At 33.9% G+C, this 18,194-nt stretch overlaps 1 protein-coding gene across 24 annotated transcripts in view; it reads left to right on the top strand.

The window, feature by feature from the left end:
• LOC149411205 (antichymotrypsin-2-like) overlaps window positions 1–18,194 on the top strand; it is a 126,721-nt gene that overhangs the window by 51,655 nt on the left and 56,872 nt on the right. Inside the window, exon 9 of one of the 24 annotated variants that reach the window (XM_089647408.1) lies at window positions 14,332–14,469. The exons of 13 other annotated variants lie outside the window; for them this stretch is intronic. In XM_089647408.1, coding sequence (XP_089503534.1) covers window positions 14,332–14,462 — 131 coding nt within the window. In that variant the 3' untranslated portion in view covers window positions 14,463–14,469. 10 more of the 24 variants (XM_089647412.1, XM_089647410.1, XM_089647417.1 and 7 more) reach the window with 10 other exon arrangements.

Genomic DNA, 18,194 nt, shown 5'->3' with positions numbered 1-18,194 from the left:
TTTCTCCACAGCTGTCATTGTAAGAAAGAAGTTATCCAGTGGTCCTAGACAGCGGAAGACTTTTGAAGCCGATCATCCATTCGCCTTCTTCCTTCTTGACAAAGCCACCGACTCCATCGCTTTCTCTGGCGCCCTCAAGCTGTGAAAAGGAGAACTAAATAATGGACAAATCTTTTCTCTTTTTTTTTTCTGTAGCCACAAATTTTAGTTTATAAATTTTAATCAATTTAATATATTATAATATGAGATACATACTTTTAAATCGAATGAAAACAATTCATTTTACTAATAGATACTCTAATAAGATGAAATAGCATAGGTATGTGATTGAGTTGTGCCTGAAATCAAATAAGGGCATCTTGCATACAGTTACTTACGGATTACTTGGCGGATTTAACGAATTGAGAATTTCATGATCATACTTGCACCTTCTTGCTTCTCTCAGAGTCACTGTGATTCAATTTCATTCTCCAATGCCCTTAAACTGTCAAAGAACAACATACCGGAGTGACTTTTTTTTATTTCTAGAATGTGCTTGTTATCTTCTCGTTCGAAATTTGAAAATTGCTTTTTTTTTACTTCTAGAATATGTTTGATACCATCTCATTCGAAATTTGAAAATGGTTTCTTTATTTCTCTAATTTTCTTGTTACCTTCTTAACGGAATATGTAAAGGACCGTGCCTTAAATTTTTTAATGTAATAATAATATAGTGATAGATTTATGTCATAATTGGTGTACTTTCATAGAATGGTATTGGTATTGATTTGAGTATGTGTTTGCCCAAATCTTTCGTGGGCATGTGCACGTCAGTTGGCTTCATCCCGCTCAAGATAAGTTCCGGGGCTGATTATTCGTTCACCTTAGTCCTTTTCAACAGAGTCAATGGTTCCATAATTTTCTTCGGCGACTTCAAATAATGATGACTCCTAAACAACCACTTTTATCTTGTCACCTTCTTCCTTTTCGAGGGGATTTTGATTTCGTTGCTGTTTCTGACTGTGAGAGAACAACAGTGCATTCCAAATACAAAAATGATTTTTATTTCTAGAATGTCTATTACCTACTCATTCGAAATTTGAAAATGCCTTTTTATTTCTAGAATCTGTTTTTTACCTATTCATTCCAAATTTGAAAATGTTTTTTTTTTACTCGTAGAATCTGTTTGTTACCTACTCATTCCAAATTTAAAATGGCCTTTCTTTAACTTGTAGAATGTTGTTGCTATCTTCTTGTCTTGTTTCTCGTAACTTACGTAGGTACGTAGAATTGACTTTGTGTATTTTCCCTCAGCTCTCTTTGAGACGGACAGTGTGCCCCGAGTGGAGTCTTTGGAAGCTGATCATCCATTCTGCTTCTTCCTTCTCTTCAAAGATCACCCAATTCATCGATTTCCTAAATTTGTAATTTTTGCTGGTGTCCTGAAAATGTGAAAAGCGCAACATAAATTTAAAAAAATATATTATTTATGGAAACTTTTTATATCAATCTTTAAATCACATGCATTAGACAAAACGCACGAAAAATGCTTCTTTGTCCCAACCAAGTTTTGAACACAAGTAAAAAAAAATGCATTCTCTCTCTTATATACCAAAGCCTCCAATGAAAAATATTAGCTCAGATATAACACCATCTGACGATAATTATACTGATATCAATAGATGCAATTTTTATTTGCTTATCTGAACAAACATCTCTCTCTTCCTGCAGTAGTTGTATAAAGCGGTATTTTCCTCCAATAGTCTCGAATCCGTTTCAATTGGACAGCTGTTTAACTTAGAAAAGTGGTAGTACTTGTTAGTATTTCTGGACATTGGTAGATGTGTACTGGTATTGACATGCATGTGTTTGCCCGCAGCTCTCATGGTGTGCAGGGCCACATCGATGTGCTTCGTCCCGCGCCCCAAGAGTTTCAAAGCCGACCATCCATTCACCTTCGTCCTTTTCGACAGGATCACTGGTTCCATCCTTTTCTCCGGCGCCTTCAAACAATGAAAAATTCTAAACAAGCTATTTTCTAGATGTGACAAAGCACTTATTTGTGGAAAACGTTCCATCATTTAATTCCATTCAGACATTATCGTGATCTTGGAAGAGACCACAATTTCATCAGGTTTCCAGTGTCTTTAAATTATAAATCAGAATATCTTAGAATAACAAATAATTTAATTCCGTTCAAACACTTTTGCTGCTAAAATCTGTTCCCAATCTGTTCAATCAAAAAAGACCACAGTTCTATAAACTATCGTCAAACTATAAATCAGAAGACCTTTGTATAATTCTCATTCTACAGTAAAATAAGAACATGGAAGAATTTTTTTCAGTCCTGTGAAAGTTGAAATTAACCTTTACAACACTGGCTCTGTCAACACAATCTATCTCATCATACGGCACATTTCGACACAATGTAGATTGTGTAGTGGAATATTATGAATCACATATCCGACAGCCGCGTGGTTATATTAAAAAACTTTTGTTACTATCCTTGAAAAGCACCATGGAAGGGTTGCACTAAATTATGCCTTTCTTCTTCTTCACAATACCTATTGGTTTTGGTTCTACGAGTCTTGATGAGATGATTGTGTTTCACGCAGGCCTCCACATGATGCTGGGTTGCAGTCCCATGTCCAGGCCTCCACGGCGAATCACTTTTGAAGCCGACCACCCCTTCAGTTTCCTCCTCTTCAACAGATACGACAGTTCCATCGTTTTCTCTGGAGTCGTCCGCAACCTGTAGAGCTAGCGAAAAACCATTAAAGAATAATCTGAAATTTTTGTTAGTTTAATTGAAGTAGAAATCTTAGTTTCGTGCTGCGTGTGTTGTTGACAAGATTTTATGTATATTTCACAGCCGCCGGATTGGCAGGAGGTTGTTGCATGGTAGAGTTCCCCCCATTGGAGACTTTTGTTGCTGATCATCCATTCAATTTTTTCCTGTACGACAACTACATCGATTCTATCGTTTTCTCTGGGGTCCTCCATAAGTTTTAAATCGATCATTAGATAACCAACGTAAATTAGTATTTTGAAGATGTTTTTATCGGCAGTATTTGTAGTTTCATGCTGCGTGTGTTTTTGACATGATTGTATGTATATTTCACAGTCGCGAGGATGGCCGATTGTTGTCTGGATCTAGATTTCCCCATTTGAGACTTTTGAAGCTAATCATCCATTTAACATCTTTCTCTAAGATAACAACCGCGATTGTGTCGTTCTTTCGGTGTCCTAAACAATATAAAAATTAAACAACGCACATTAAGATTTTGATTGTTAAAATGCTTTGTACAATTATTTCTCCGACGGCAGTTTTCAAAGCACTTTTCAATCTAATTTTACATTCAATAAATTATCAATTATTGTTGATTATTTTCATTAAAAATAGCGGTAATCATAAAATTTGACAAATGATTACAGGACAACCATTGCATTAAACTTTTTTTTCTACATGGATAACATCATTTATTTTTGTATTCCTACATGCTTATTTTTCTACTATAAAATTAATCTTATATACATACTATGAATTAGTTGCATAACGCTTGTACTAAAATTTGATTTGGTATTAAATTGACTACCACACAGATAAGAGTGCCATCTATCCTCAAGATTAGAAACTATTCACTACAATGGCCATTAAATTTCTCTAAATTGACTCATTTTTATTTGAAATACATTACTTTAATACAGTATAGCAAGGTTTATGTCATCGGTAATACAAGCGATGAGGTATTTTCTTAAATAATTGAGAGTCTGATCAACTTCCGTATCAAATTACATCGAACAAGACTCTACGGAAGTTGTCAGACTTTAAATTTACCTTTGTAACAATAAACAGAGCTTATTTTTATCTTTAATATTACAAAGTATATTCTACATGTGGGTAAAACTACTTATTTTTTATAATTTTTAATGTTACTCCTGAAAGACATAATTTGTATCGTTTACTATCAATATTATACTTGCTTTTACTTGTTTGTTTCTATTTGAAATGTTTATTACAATAAGCGTCGCTGTTTATTACAATACGCATAAATGTTTATTACAATTCACATAAATCTTTAGAATGTGCACAAATGTTTATTGTAACCTACATAATGGTTTTTCAAAATAGTTACATAAATGTTTATTACAATTTACATACATTGTTAATATTTACACTGTTGTATTACATAATATATTTTTACATTGTAACTGGATACTACGGATTAAATTTTGTAAAATTGTACCTACTGTTGATTATTATTTTTGTTGTTGTTATGTGTATATTTTCGTAAAAAAAATATTTTTATACTTATTGTTTTATGTGGAATAAATTGTCAATTTGATCACTGATTACTTGCATTATTTCTAATTAGAAAAAGTTGTGAAATCACAGGTAAATAATTAATAATCTGCTCTTCACGGAACCCGAAAATGAATGTTGAAATTTGAACAATTCTTCAAATTTCAAGGTTAATTTACGGGTTATGTGAAAGTCCTATTCAAATTCTGTTATTATATCATTATAGGCTAGTTGCTTGACAGAACTGAAATAAAAACAGAACTTAAAAATATCTTTCACAGAACTTGAAAATTAACTTTGAAATTTGATTGTTCAAGTTCTCCGAAACAACCCGTCCTTAGTGTTCTATCATTTCATTTACATCATAGCTGATAAAAAATCTTAAAATGTTGATGTTATGGATATAAATTATAGTTTCTAAGTTTAAAATTATTATTATAACATGTCCGAGTGGTGACGCATCGCATGGTTAGCCAAGACGCACAACAAACTAAAGAAGAAGTCTGCACTTTGCTTACACTATTCGAATATAGATGGCGCTATCTACAAAATGTCGCTAGTGATATAAAGATGTCAGAAAACGTTGATGATTTTTCAATTTATATTAATAATTGGGGTAAAAGGTAATTTACATGAATTTTAATATTTACGGTATTGTTTATTTGTGGTGTCCAATTGTTCTTTAATTTAATTTTAAATTACAGCAGCAATTATTATTCACAAAATGTTAAAAACTCATTCTTGAGCCAGAGTTTCGTGTCTTCTCTGAGGATGTACACTAGCCTGGAGCACGGATGTATGAAAAAAAAAAAAAAATTATGATTCAGAGTTCTAAGAAGGGGGGATTTGTGCCTTATGTTAAAATAAAAATACGTGGGATTTTTCATTTCATTTAATTAAGATCTTCTGCCTCCGCAGTGACCCCAAAAATTGAAAATTAGGGTAAAAAAGTTAAAAGTTTATAAGGCGATACATTATGATTAATTTAGTGGTAAGTAGGTGTTAAATGATAAACAATATAAATTAAGATGTTTATTAAGGCATCGCTCTAAAAAAAAAAAAAATTGAAACATAATTATACATTTATTATTTAGGTTTTAAAATTCAAATTTAGGCATTATGTTCCGCGATTCCAGCTTGGCATTTATGGCACCCAGTCGCGACTTTCTTGTGCACTGAGAAATGGAAGCTTCTGTCGTATTCTTTACAGCTCTTTCAACAGCTTGAGTATGGCAGGGAAGCCTTATAAACAATAGTTCGCTTTCGCCACCAGATTCCACGATATTCTGAATTTCCTGGTCCGATAAGTTTTTTAAAATCGGTGGTTCGGTTAAGTTTTCCTGCCAATTTATTAAATCAATATATGTAGAAGCATTGAAATCTATCAATGGCACTTGAAACATTCTAGGTGTTGGAGGTTGAGCAGTACTGCGTGCCTTTAGTATGCGGCGGGCTGCCAGCTCTCTAACATGTTTTTTATCATCTGTTATCATCGCAAGTAGAATCCCTTCAGGATGCGCAAAGTAGTTGTATCTTTGGATAACAGGATCTATAATTTTTTTTAGAGTTTCTGGCAGGTATCTGGAGGCCTTAATGATATTGAACAGATGACGCGTGCCATCTTTGCATGATGGTTTATTTTTAATTGAGAACCAAGACGGTGCGTAAACTTTGACCACAAAAGTAGCCAGAGTTTTCAAATTTTCAGATGGTTCTTCAGTAGATACATACAAACGTAGTATTCGGTTAGCACGCGTGATCCAACGGGCATGTGATAGTTTTCCTGGAGATTTATTGCCTAGGTCTTCTGGAAATTCACCTGAAATTACCGCCGAGACAATTTTATGCAAGTACTGTTGGTCTGAACTCAGATCTTTGGCCTTTTCTGGTAGCATTTGACCTTCGATGCGTTTAAATTTTTTAACAGGCAGCTTTTCACAGATTTCCAGTGATTTTCCCAGTGGACCAAAATAAGATTAAGGTCCCGAAGTACACCCATCGAGATGAAGAAACAGATGTCTCAAAGGCAGTTCGTTCATGTGAAGCAAACAAATTATTAGCAGTCTTATAATTCCAGCATACTATCCAGTTACATTCGTACCATCGCAACCAATTGCCATAATTCTATCTTGGGAAACTTCTTTATGTAACAGAAACCCTGTTATCGCGGTTTCTATTCCTTTTGCTGTCCCAACATCAGGTACCACGTATCCCATGTAAATAGATCCCGGCTCTTGAATTAGTGAGATATGTTCCTCCACAACCATAGTCCTGTAGCATTTACCGCCCTTTTTAACAATATTCAAAGTTTTGTCTTTTTTTCCCGTCAAAATATAAGGCCAAGAGCTCTGTAATTGTTGCATTTTCCGTTATTTTTTCTCTAATTTTAGTTCTCTCTCTTCGTAACTTGTGCCGATCAATGACCTCAACATCAGACCCAATGTCGAACAAAACAGATGATGCTATTGCTGCTGCTGCTCTGTCAGACACTCCATACCTATCACATGTCTTCGATAACGTAGGAAAATTAAGCGTCGATTTTTTTATTTTCTTTTTAATAACGCCTTTGATCATGAAGCAATCAGATTTTTCTGTCTCTGATGATGTCGCTGAAGAAATACTAGCATTTAAATCAGCTAACGTTGAAGTGCTTAAGGATGTGTTTCGGCGATTCTCTCGTTCATGGTTCCTTTTTAGAGTTTTTTGCATGTTCTTTGTAGCAGTTACGTCGATTCCGCTGATTACCATTATCCGAGACGTTCTTTGATCGGTCAAAAAAGTTTGCTCTCGTTTAGGAACCTTTTTATCCTTAGGAAGGATACATTGAGCGAATTCTTTGCACTTGCATGCTGAAATATCAAAAAGTATCTTAATTTTTTGCTGAAAACTATTTAACTCGTCCGGGGAGAGCCTCTTGATAGATTTGAGTAGATTTTTGCACTTTAGATGATATGCTTTCAACATTTGAATGATCCTTGTTCGCGTCACTGTAGGAATAGATGCCGTTTGTCATATATTTTCAATTCTCGACGTTACTATGTCTGCTATCTCGCCAAAAATTGGTTCTTTTGCAGTTTCTAATTCCAATTTCAGTTGATGTCTCGTCCACTCATAGTATTTCACTACATCTTCATAAGTAGGTAGAACGTTTTCTTTCATCTCACAAACATCACCAAATAGAGGACATTTGAATACACTCCGAGTTCTTTGCATGGTTGCAACGAAAGATTATCGAACGTATTTTTAACGATAAACGAGCGTGCGACTGATCTGAGCCACGAACGATGGAACGATAGAGCACTGACGACGCGCGACTCGAGACGCGACAAGTGCAAGCAAGCTCAGTATGACCTCCCGCGCTTCCTCTCTCCCCTTATTTAAATTATAAAACACAAATTCGAACTTCTTTTTATTTTGTGTCAAATCTATATTATTCCAAGTAAACTTTCTTGATAAAAATAGGTAGGTATGTGTATTCAAAAATGTCGTACATAAACATTACTTCAAATTAGAGTGTAAAACCGATTATTTTCATAAATTCGATGCCGTTGCGGAGGCAGTTACTCTAAACCAAATGGTATAATATTTTACATGGCTTAAATTAAACCTAAAAGGCACCAAATTTTGACTCTTACGTTACCGTCCAGTGAAAAAAAAGATTTCACTCCACTCTAATGTACACTGCAAGGCTGCCCCAAACGTTTCACAACATCCTAAAAACAAATTATTCATGCAATATCAATGTGAAAATCTCAAAATATTGTCTTTTTGGATTTTCTAAATATTAGAATTTCTAGATAATTTATAACAGTCGAATTTGACAATATTTTAAAAACTACCTAGGTAAATACTTACTACATAGCTTGTATTTTATAGAAATGGTTAATGAACTTTCGTTATCTTTATATATTTTTATTACGCATGGAGCAATCTCAATTATTATTTTGTTTAAAATAATATGTATCTCATTGACATTGACTGGGAATGAGAATTTAACCGTTCACCCAGTCCTGCTGGATTAAAAACATAAATAACATTTTAAATACCTACAAGTAATGTACCAATATAATAAAACCTTTATTTCACTATGATTTCTTTAATATTTTCTATTCAAACTATTAATTTAAAATAATTATTTGTTCTCATTTCTGAATCATTTATAAGTTGAGGCCATAAATATTTTTATAGCGTTTTCTTTGCTTTTATGTACCCCCCCCCCATTTAAAAGTCAATGGTCTTTCATAATTGCAGTTAGTTCCTTTACTGAACCTGCAATGATCAGTTATCTTTGGCCCCCTTGCTAAAGTCAAAGTAGCCTTTGGTTTATCTATAGTCTATGATTTGTTTGCAATGAATGATTTCAATTCTTGATCATCCATCATTGTTGTTTGCTCCTTTAGTGAACCTGCAATGATCAGTTATCCTTAGCCCCCTTGCAGAAGTCGAAGTAGCCTTGGGTTTATCTATAGTCTATGATTTCTCTGTAATCAATTATTTCAATTCTTGGTCATCCTTCATTGTTGTTTGCTCCTTTACTGAACCTAATATGATCAGTTGTTGTCCTTTACTTCTTGCGGAAGTCGCGGATTATCTATAGTCTATGATTTGTCTGTTATCAATGATTTCGGTTCTTGGTCATCCATCATAGCGGTTAGTTTCTTTACTGAACCTGTAATGATCAGACATCCTTTGCCCTTCGGAGAATTCAAAGAATTATTAATACATATAATGATACTTTGAGTTTAGATTACTTTAGTTCATTGTTCAACCAAGTATAGAGATTACAGATGCATGCTATCAATGGAGCTAATACATGGGTTTTTATACTACTATAATAGATATATCTCGCTTTACACTAACAAAGTCAAACACCCGACTTTATTGTCCCACAATTTGTCTGTAGTCGATGATTCCATATCTTGGTTATCCATCATTGCTGTTTGCTCCTTTATTAAACCTGCAATGATCATTTGGTCATGTCATTTGCCCCTTGCAGATACAGAATTAGTCTTGATATATATCTATATTGTATGATTTGTCTGTAGTCAATGTTTTCAGTTCTTGGTCATCCAGCATTTCAGTTAATTCCTTTACTGAACCTGCACTGGTCAGTAACTGTTACAGTTGTTCCTTGTCCTTTCTAGATGTAGAATCAGCTGTAGGTTTATCTATAATCAATGAATTCAGTTCTTGTTCTTCCATCATTGCAGTTATCTCCTTTGATGAATTCCCAAATGAAATTAGCTGCATAATTTATTACAGTATTTTTATCGCTCATGTCATTGAATTTCTCTTTTTCAGCCCTATTATTTGAGTCTGCTTCTATCGGGATTAGTTTTGATTTTAAGGCAGACCACCCCTTTATATTTCTGCTTACATCCTCCACCCCAATTTTCATAGGGAAGTTTTCTGGGAAGAATTGAGTAAATATAATATTATATTACCTATGTTTTGGCTTGGCTATATTTATGTTATTTTGACTGTGCTTCTTCTTTTGGTGACTTGGGCCGTTATAGTTACATGATTTCCTAGTGTATGACCTTCCAAAGATGTTTTAATTCTATAGAAATCTTTTTAATTATAGTCATTTTTTATGGACAAAATTATACACCATTGTTTGAGAATTAGGTGCAGCTAATGTTATCTATTCATTTCCTGCATTGTTTCCATTTACATATTGCTCAAAAGGAAAATACACTATACAATTTGATTACTCCATGTACTGATAGATTAACCCCTTTTCAGCAGTTATTGTCGCTGTTATCGAGTCTTTTTCTTACGAAGAGTATCGTGAATTTATGGCAGACCATCCATTTATGTTCCTCTTGAAAACCTCCACCTCAATTTTCATGGGGAGGTTTGCTGGGAAGAACTAAGTAAGTAAATGTAATATTATTTACATTTCTTGTTTTCTGTCTGAGAATGCTGCTATTTTCTGTTGACTTCTCCTCTTCCTTCTGTTGGTGATGTGGCCATTTTATTAATACATTAATTATTGGCAAGGTTGCATATACAATTATTTTGTTTTCGGATATTCAACGGCCATTTTAACAAGATGTGTATAGTGCTGCATAATGTGTGTATTTAAAAATAATAAAGTAGAATGTAAGAAAATAATTAATATAACTTTAATCGGTACCTAGTTATGCTGTAAGTAAGTGAATATTTTTTTGAAGACGCTAAATTTTATAAATTAGTTTTGTGAAGGTGAAATAAATTGTTATTATCAATTAATGAACAAGCAGCATTCTTCTGATGATGCGCTCAAAGTCAATCTTATCTTCTCTTCAAATGAGAATCCAATTTAGCTTTAAATTGATTTATATTTGTAGCGTTGATGACGTGTTGTGAAATTTTTAAGTTTTTTCCATGCTTCCACTACACTGATTGCAAAAAATTGGGATTGGATGCAAAAGGTGTTTGGTTAATTTTTTGAGTGTCCACGGAGATTTATGTTTGTGTTAAGGAGTAATTTAAAAAAAGGAAATGTGTGGAAACGAAAAATTAATCAAAGTGCTAGTGGGTATTAGAACTAGCTTAGACATAAAATAAAGAAGGATCGAGGGACTATAGGTAGGCTTGAATATACAAAGAACAAGCTCAAATATGTATGTAATTGAATAAACATCACAAATTACACAACATGTTGTGCTAAAGATTATTCCCTTACAGAACTAGAGGTGAGCTTTGACTCCTTGCTATACGAGCCAGAGTTCATTGTTGATCACCCGTTCATCTTTATGATGGTCGCCGATGATGATTATTCCGTCTTCGTTGGACATTTCACAGGATAAAGTAATCTATTACAGAGAACCTTTTATTTGGAGCTTGTCGATTATTAACTAGTCTTGAATGTTAGGACCATGTTGAATGGGGCATCTTTAGCTTCCAACTGCTTCAGTAGCATTTTAAATAAAATCGAAATAGCATTGCATCTTTTTTAATGTTTGTGCGCTGTATCAATGCATCATTTCCATCATATTCTTGGGTTGTATTAATTCCAGATAAAAATTAAAAATGGGCATGCATTTGCTTGTAGGCTAGACTTTTAGGCATCACTAGCTATATACATAAATAGAAGCCATAAAATTTCTGACTGTACTTGATCACAGATATTCGCTAATGAATTTCATTTTTTGAAAGAATCACGTTGAGTGAAAGCTGGCTTTCAAGCTTGTTTCATAGAATTTGAACAATTCATCAAATTTCAACGTTCATTTTCAGGTTCCGTGAAAGTCCTATTCAAGCTCTGTTATTATGTCATTATAGGAGAGTTACTTGACAAAATTGAAATAACAACAGAACCTGAAAAGAACTTTCACAAAACTTGAAAATTAACTTGTAATCTGAAGAATTGTTCAAATTCCAGAGAAATCAACCCGTCCTTAATATTTTTTATGCTGAAAAGATTTCCCTTTCAGTAATATTGCTGAAAGAGTCCTCGTTGCGAAGATACTCATTCATAGAATTCCTCGCGGGTACAAAATATACGCCAGTTCTTGCATTTCGAAAATATTTTACTCTGTGAGAACTTCTGATTACTAAACAGTTCTGCTTGTAGCAGCCTTTGACTTATTGATGGGTGAATATGCTGACGACCATCTACAGTTATTTATATTTGATACACACAATACATATCTTGCATTTTGTGCTTAAGATCCAGATTTCCATTGCAGGTTTAATAGCTGTATCGTACTCCATGCCAATACGCAGGAGAAAGGTGTTATTTAAAGCCGATCATCCCTTTGTGTTCATGATCACGGCCAAACATTACTATCCCGCCTTTACGGGATCATTCTCAGGATAAAAGTACCTAATCTTTTCTAATAATGCATATTGCCTGGTTTTTGATTTGTGTTCAATCGCTCATAATTTTTACTAATATTCAACCGAATGCATGTTTACCTATGTATTTGCTTTATATTGAAAATTTAAAAAATTGTGTGTTAGGTTTAAGATCCATTTTGTTCTCTAGTTATAGCAAAATTTGCGGAGTCTTTCGAAATACAAACGATTTATTTAAATAAAGTCATGTTGCAATTCAGGTTTCCAGTTATGTGGTTCTTGGTTTAATGTCCAAATTGAATCAAAATTCCGCAAATGTAGGTATCTAGGTATCTAAATATATAAACAGGTAAAGGATTGTAAACTGTGTTAATTTCGTTATATTCGTAGGAAGGGTGTGATTGAATAATGTTAAGAAGTATGCCTGTAGGTGGTCAATAACAAGTTGGATAAATAAAGGGATTTCTCTTCCAGGTCTGCAAGTAATGGTCAAGTCTGCGGTAATAGGCGCGAGGAAGGTGACATTTAATGCCGACCGTTCCTTCACGTTTATGATCATTTCCAAAGACCACTATCCTGTCTTCATGGGATCCTTTACGGGATAACTTAAAGTAATGTTTTGCAGAAAACCTTAACTGTACTTTTTTCATCAACATCAAGCATGAACCGATTGCTTTAACATCGTGCATTTTCCATAATTTGTGATTTCTGTCTTTTTTGTCTCTCATAATCGTCTGACAAGTCATAACAACTGTTAGTTATCGAGATTCCACTTTTGTTATGTTGGGTCAAATGTGAAATCCAAATTTAATCAATTAATATATTAAAATAATTAACCTCCTTGGAAATAACGCACGTGGACACCAGTGTACAGAAGGCATTTTTTTTATTCGAACTTAAGACGTATGTATGTTTATCAGTTTTTTTATGTGCATATTTTATTTCAAACAAATCTTATAAAACTGAGCAATCAATTTGACTGTAAGAAATAAACAAATGACCATCCTAAGTTTCAGATAATATCGCTCACTAATGTGTACCCTTTTTTTATTTATTTGGCGCCAATGCTGACGTAATAGGTACATAGCCAGTTGGATCGTTAATTGCGTTGAATAATATTCACATACAGATATTATTTATTTACCGCTTTGCTACAGATATTATATTCTAACTGTCGATGCTAAATTTCTTCAATAGCGTTGGACGAATATATTACTTTCAACGGCTAGTTATATTTTGATACAGCACTAGTAGATATGGTTTTCCAATGTCATCGTTGTATTTCCTATTGTCCTAGGACATGAAAAATGATGGTCCAAGGTGCTGTTTCAGTAGCATTTAGATAGATGGAGGATTACTGCGAACGGCTGAAAGAGAATTGAGCACGAGAAATCTACGCGCCCTTATTTATATACCCTGTGCGCGTGGGAGGAGTAACATAGGAAGTGCCGTCCCCTTTTTGATATCATCGACATTTTGATACTATTAGTTTTGTAGGTCAAAGATTAAAAAAAAATTTAACCTATTCATTTAACTAAACCGATTTTATTGTCTAAAATAACACCACGTTTTGGTTTTTATACGTGTTGCCGACTAGGCAGCTCGCAATCGCGGTCGATACTACATACATCAGTCGACATTCTTATTCTTGAGTCTCGTTGAAGGTACATAATTACATATGCCAAACGTCAAAATTAATTTCACACGAACAATGAGTGGGTCGAGTTATGTATACAACTTTTGTTTCTCCTGAACGAATTCAACTCACCGCACATACGCCTTCTTTCAATTCTAAGAGCTTCGTTAGTTTCGTTTGTCAATAAGCCAGTAATTTTGCATTATTCAAAAGGATGTTGACCAAAGCTTGTCTGATAATATGAAGGCCGTGCTAAAATCTGTCTATCGACCGTCGGAATATTTCTTATGAAAAGACCATGCTAGCAAATAACACTAACTGACCAAAGATGACAAATTTAGTCAATATCGTGTTGACATAGGGCTTTATCGATCGACAGTACTAGACCTCCAGGTTTCGCTACACATCGTAGCTTCGTCATGGTGGCATAATACCATAGTAAATTTCTACAGTAGAGTATCTACTACCTGAAGCTACAGTGTGTACCATAGTTGATAATAGCCATAAAATATAAAAAAGGTGTTGACATAGTTATTGTTTTATTTTAAATTATAAAGTCACGGCACAGAGTACCTGCTTTTCATGGAAAAATAAAATTACCATTTAATTTTAGAGAATTCTCTTTCAGTTTCCGCCGCTACGCCCCTGTCCATGCCAATTACCCCGAGGAAAGTGAAATTTAGTGCCGATCGTCCGTTCAAATTTGTGATCATTACCAGGAGGCATTTACCCGTCTTCATGGGAACGTTTAAAAGATAACTTAAAAGTAAAAACTAAATTTTCAATATATGTATCACATTTTGCTACCTTGACTGATGACTTCCAAGCATGTGCCTTTTTAAATATTATAGAATTTAACATAACATGGCATTTCACGTTCCGCTTTTGTGATGTTCAAATCATAAGCCACTTTGCATTTAAATTCATTGTTTATTAGAGCATGGGGCCGTGATGGGGTACGGTGGGAGAAAGGAAATTTGGAGATACGGTGATCATAATAATGCTACATGTGTTAGGGTAGTGTTGCATGGCGTTAGGGTAGTGTTGGTTGGTGCGCATGTGATTGTGGGTAGGGGCAGCCACAAAAAGCAATAGAAACAAAACAATACCAAATAACTTCTCTATATTGTTTTATGGAAAATAATATGTATGCCATTTTACCTCTCATCTGTGTGTACTCGAAATGGGTTAGTTGTAGGTACCTATGCGATTCTGAATCTTCAATGGTTTAATTATCAATCTTGAATGGTTCAATTCTGAATCTCTTATGGTTCATTTATCAATCTTGAATGGTACAATTCCGAATCTTGAATGGTTGAATAATCTTGAATGGTTCAATTCTGAATCTCTTATGGTTCAATTATCAATTTTGAATGGTTTATTTATCAATCTTGAATGGTACAATTCTGAATCTTGAATGGTTCAATTCTGAATCTTGAATGATTCAATTCTGAATCTTGAATAGTTCAAATCTGAATCATGAATGGTTTGATTCTGTTATGATTTGAGATTTTCACGGCCAAAAGAATTATAGTGATTTGTTTTTGTGGTATTATGCCGTGTTGCGCTGCCTCCTTCTTTAGCCAACGTTTCAGACAGCATTGCAGTTTCCATCATACGGGCGGATGTGTAATTTTAAATTACTATAAGGTTTGATTCTGAATCGTGAATGGTTTGATTCTTAATTTTAAATAATTCGATTCTGAATCTTGCATGGTTCGATTCTTAATTTTGTATCATTCGTTTTTCAAATCTGGAATGGTTCAATTCTATATCTTGAATGATTTGATTCTTAATTTTGTATCGTTCGTTTTTCAAATCTTGAATGGTTCAATTCTATATCTTGAATGATTTGATTCTTAATTTTGAATAATTCGATTCTGAATCATGCATGCTTTGACTCTCAATTTCGAATCCTAAATGGTTCGATTCAGATCTTTTGTGATACTCGAGTTTATATTTTAACAATGACACATACATATTTTCAGTATCCAATTTGTTGGAAACTCTGCTAAACTCGATGAATAACACCTTAAGTGTTCGCTAATATAGATATACTCGTATAATTTCGAATGAGTGACAAGTTGTGCTAAAAAGGTTTCTATTTCAGAAATATTGCTGAGAGGCGACTCCTTGAGATCTTACAAAAAATTCTTTGCGGATCGTCCCTTTATTTTCATGCTGGTAGATGTTGGCAATCACCCTATCTTCATGGGACAGTTTTCCAGTTAACTTGAAGTAATCTATTATCCAAACTGCTTTTTAATTTGGGGAAAGAGTTTTTTTGCTTTCTTCAGGGTTCTGATTTAAGTTGCTTCTTATGTAATACTAGCTATACCCCGCCACGCGTTGCTGTGGCTTAGTCTGTCTGTGCAAAAGGAGAAACAATAGCACTTGTTGCTTTTACTTCCAATGGGTGGCGCTGATTTTCAAAAAAAGCATGTTTGTCCAACAGACGACGCTGGTTTTTCAAAAAAGCTTGTATTTACCTGTCACAGGTGACATCTATACAGGGTGTCCGGAAACTCGTAGTACAAGCGGGAAACTGGTGAATCTACATCACATTTGGAGTCGATTTTGTAGTATATATTTTTTTTATTTGAGCTTTCGTTATCGAGTAAATCGAGTTTGAAGTTGATTTTTTTTTTTTTTTTTTTTAATCAAATTCTTATAAATTATTACTGAAGATCAAAGTACCCAACTAATTAAAACTATTTGAAAGTAAAACAAATGAAGAAACTCGGATTTGAAGCATTATTTTGAAATCACCCTTCATTTAACCCGGTGTAATCATAAAATATTTCTGCTCTGCAGGGTTAAAACATCTGTTATTCAACCCTAAACACCAGAAAAAACTTTAACCCTAAAATAGCCGAAAAATATTTTTTATTGGTTTTTTTTTTTTTTTTTGAAAATGCTCAAATCAAAAAACTTTATGTTTTTTTGGGTTCCCCATGTGGTGTAGATTCTCCAGTTTCCCGCTTGTACTACGAGTTTCCGGACACCGTGTATAATATAGGTACGCACTGATGGGGATAAAGTTGCGTGTATATTATCAAGATTCATTCATGGTTACATTGTTTATAAATTAGACTTTCATGCATATTTCACTCCATCACGCCAATAGAAGAATTTGATGAGGTATTGACGTGATTTCAGCAGAGTGTGTTAGTGCTAGTGCGTTGCAGTCAATATCGTGTTGTTGGAGACCATTAGCTCCATTCTGATCCGAAGTATCATCAAGCTGGTAAATTAATGCTTACGTTCATCTGTTAACAGTGTTAACATGACTTATAGTATCTATCACACATTATATATAAATATGTATGTATTGTAATGAATTCGGAGGTGCTCCATTGTGTTATGTATTTCAATGATGTCTCGCAAATTTACAGATTAGCGCAGAACCCAATAGTAATTTTGACACAATTGCTGCATATTTTGTAGAATCTGCAGGTAATCATGTTGGTATACATACTACAATTGTTTCGTTTTTGGCATTCAATATCGCTACAATTTCTGTAAGGTCTCGTTAATAGTGTGAGATTTTTTACTGTATTCGATATTGTCTGTCTTATAGCATAGAGATGGGTTCGAATTTGTCATATATATGACATATATTTTTTAAAATCATAATCCACATGATTAATTCCATTTTTATTGAATATCTCTAAATAGTATAAAACAAAGACGCTATCAGCGTCTGTCTGTTTGTGCGCTTAATTCTTCCAAATTACTGAACGGATTTTGATAGGGTTTTCACTATCAGATTACAGATTTTTTTCACGTATTTTTATGTCATATACATTATACATGCAAATTATATTTATAGAAAATAGAGAAGGGTCAATGTTTTGTAATCAAGTCGTAAAAAAAATATTTTCGGGCGCTTACATTGCTAACGCTGGCTAAACCTTATGAGATACATCAAAATAATGTACTACGGAATTGTATCATCAGCTAGTTATTATAAGCTAGTGTTTTTTTATTATTTATTGTGGGAACTTGAAATGGGTTAGAATTTCTCATAGGTAATGCGATTCTGAATCTTGAATGCTTTCAGAAATTTTTCTTTTATGATGCCCATTATTTTAAGTTTATGTTATTTAGACATAATATATGTATGTGATTTCATTATCCAATCTTCAAACTCGCACTAGATCGAAGGTGTTGGAACGTAGCGTTAATCTTCATGGATGAAATCTTATGTGTTTCGCTAATGATTTCCAATTTCCAATGAGACATGTTGAGTGACAGCTGGCTTAATGTTAACATTTAACGTGGTTAAATACATAGCTAATAGCTATCGGTTGTGCTAAACGTGGTGCCTTGTGGAAAGTGGCATTCATTGCCGAGCATTCCTTTATGCTCATGATCGTCGCCAATCGTCATCATCCTGTCTTCATGGGATCCTTTTCATGATAACTTTAAGTAGTAAATTTCAGAATACCTTTTAAAAAATAATTTTAATCCAATTACTTCAATAACATG

The sequence above is a fragment of the Hesperophylax consimilis genome, chromosome 26 (assembly GCF_061612785.1).
Source record: "Hesperophylax consimilis isolate HC1 chromosome 26, BYU_Hcon_1.0, whole genome shotgun sequence".
In the NCBI taxonomy this organism is placed as follows: Eukaryota; Metazoa; Arthropoda; class Insecta; order Trichoptera; family Limnephilidae; genus Hesperophylax; species Hesperophylax consimilis.
Note: the sequence above shows the minus strand (reverse complement) of the source record. Positions and strands in the feature narration are given on the sequence as shown.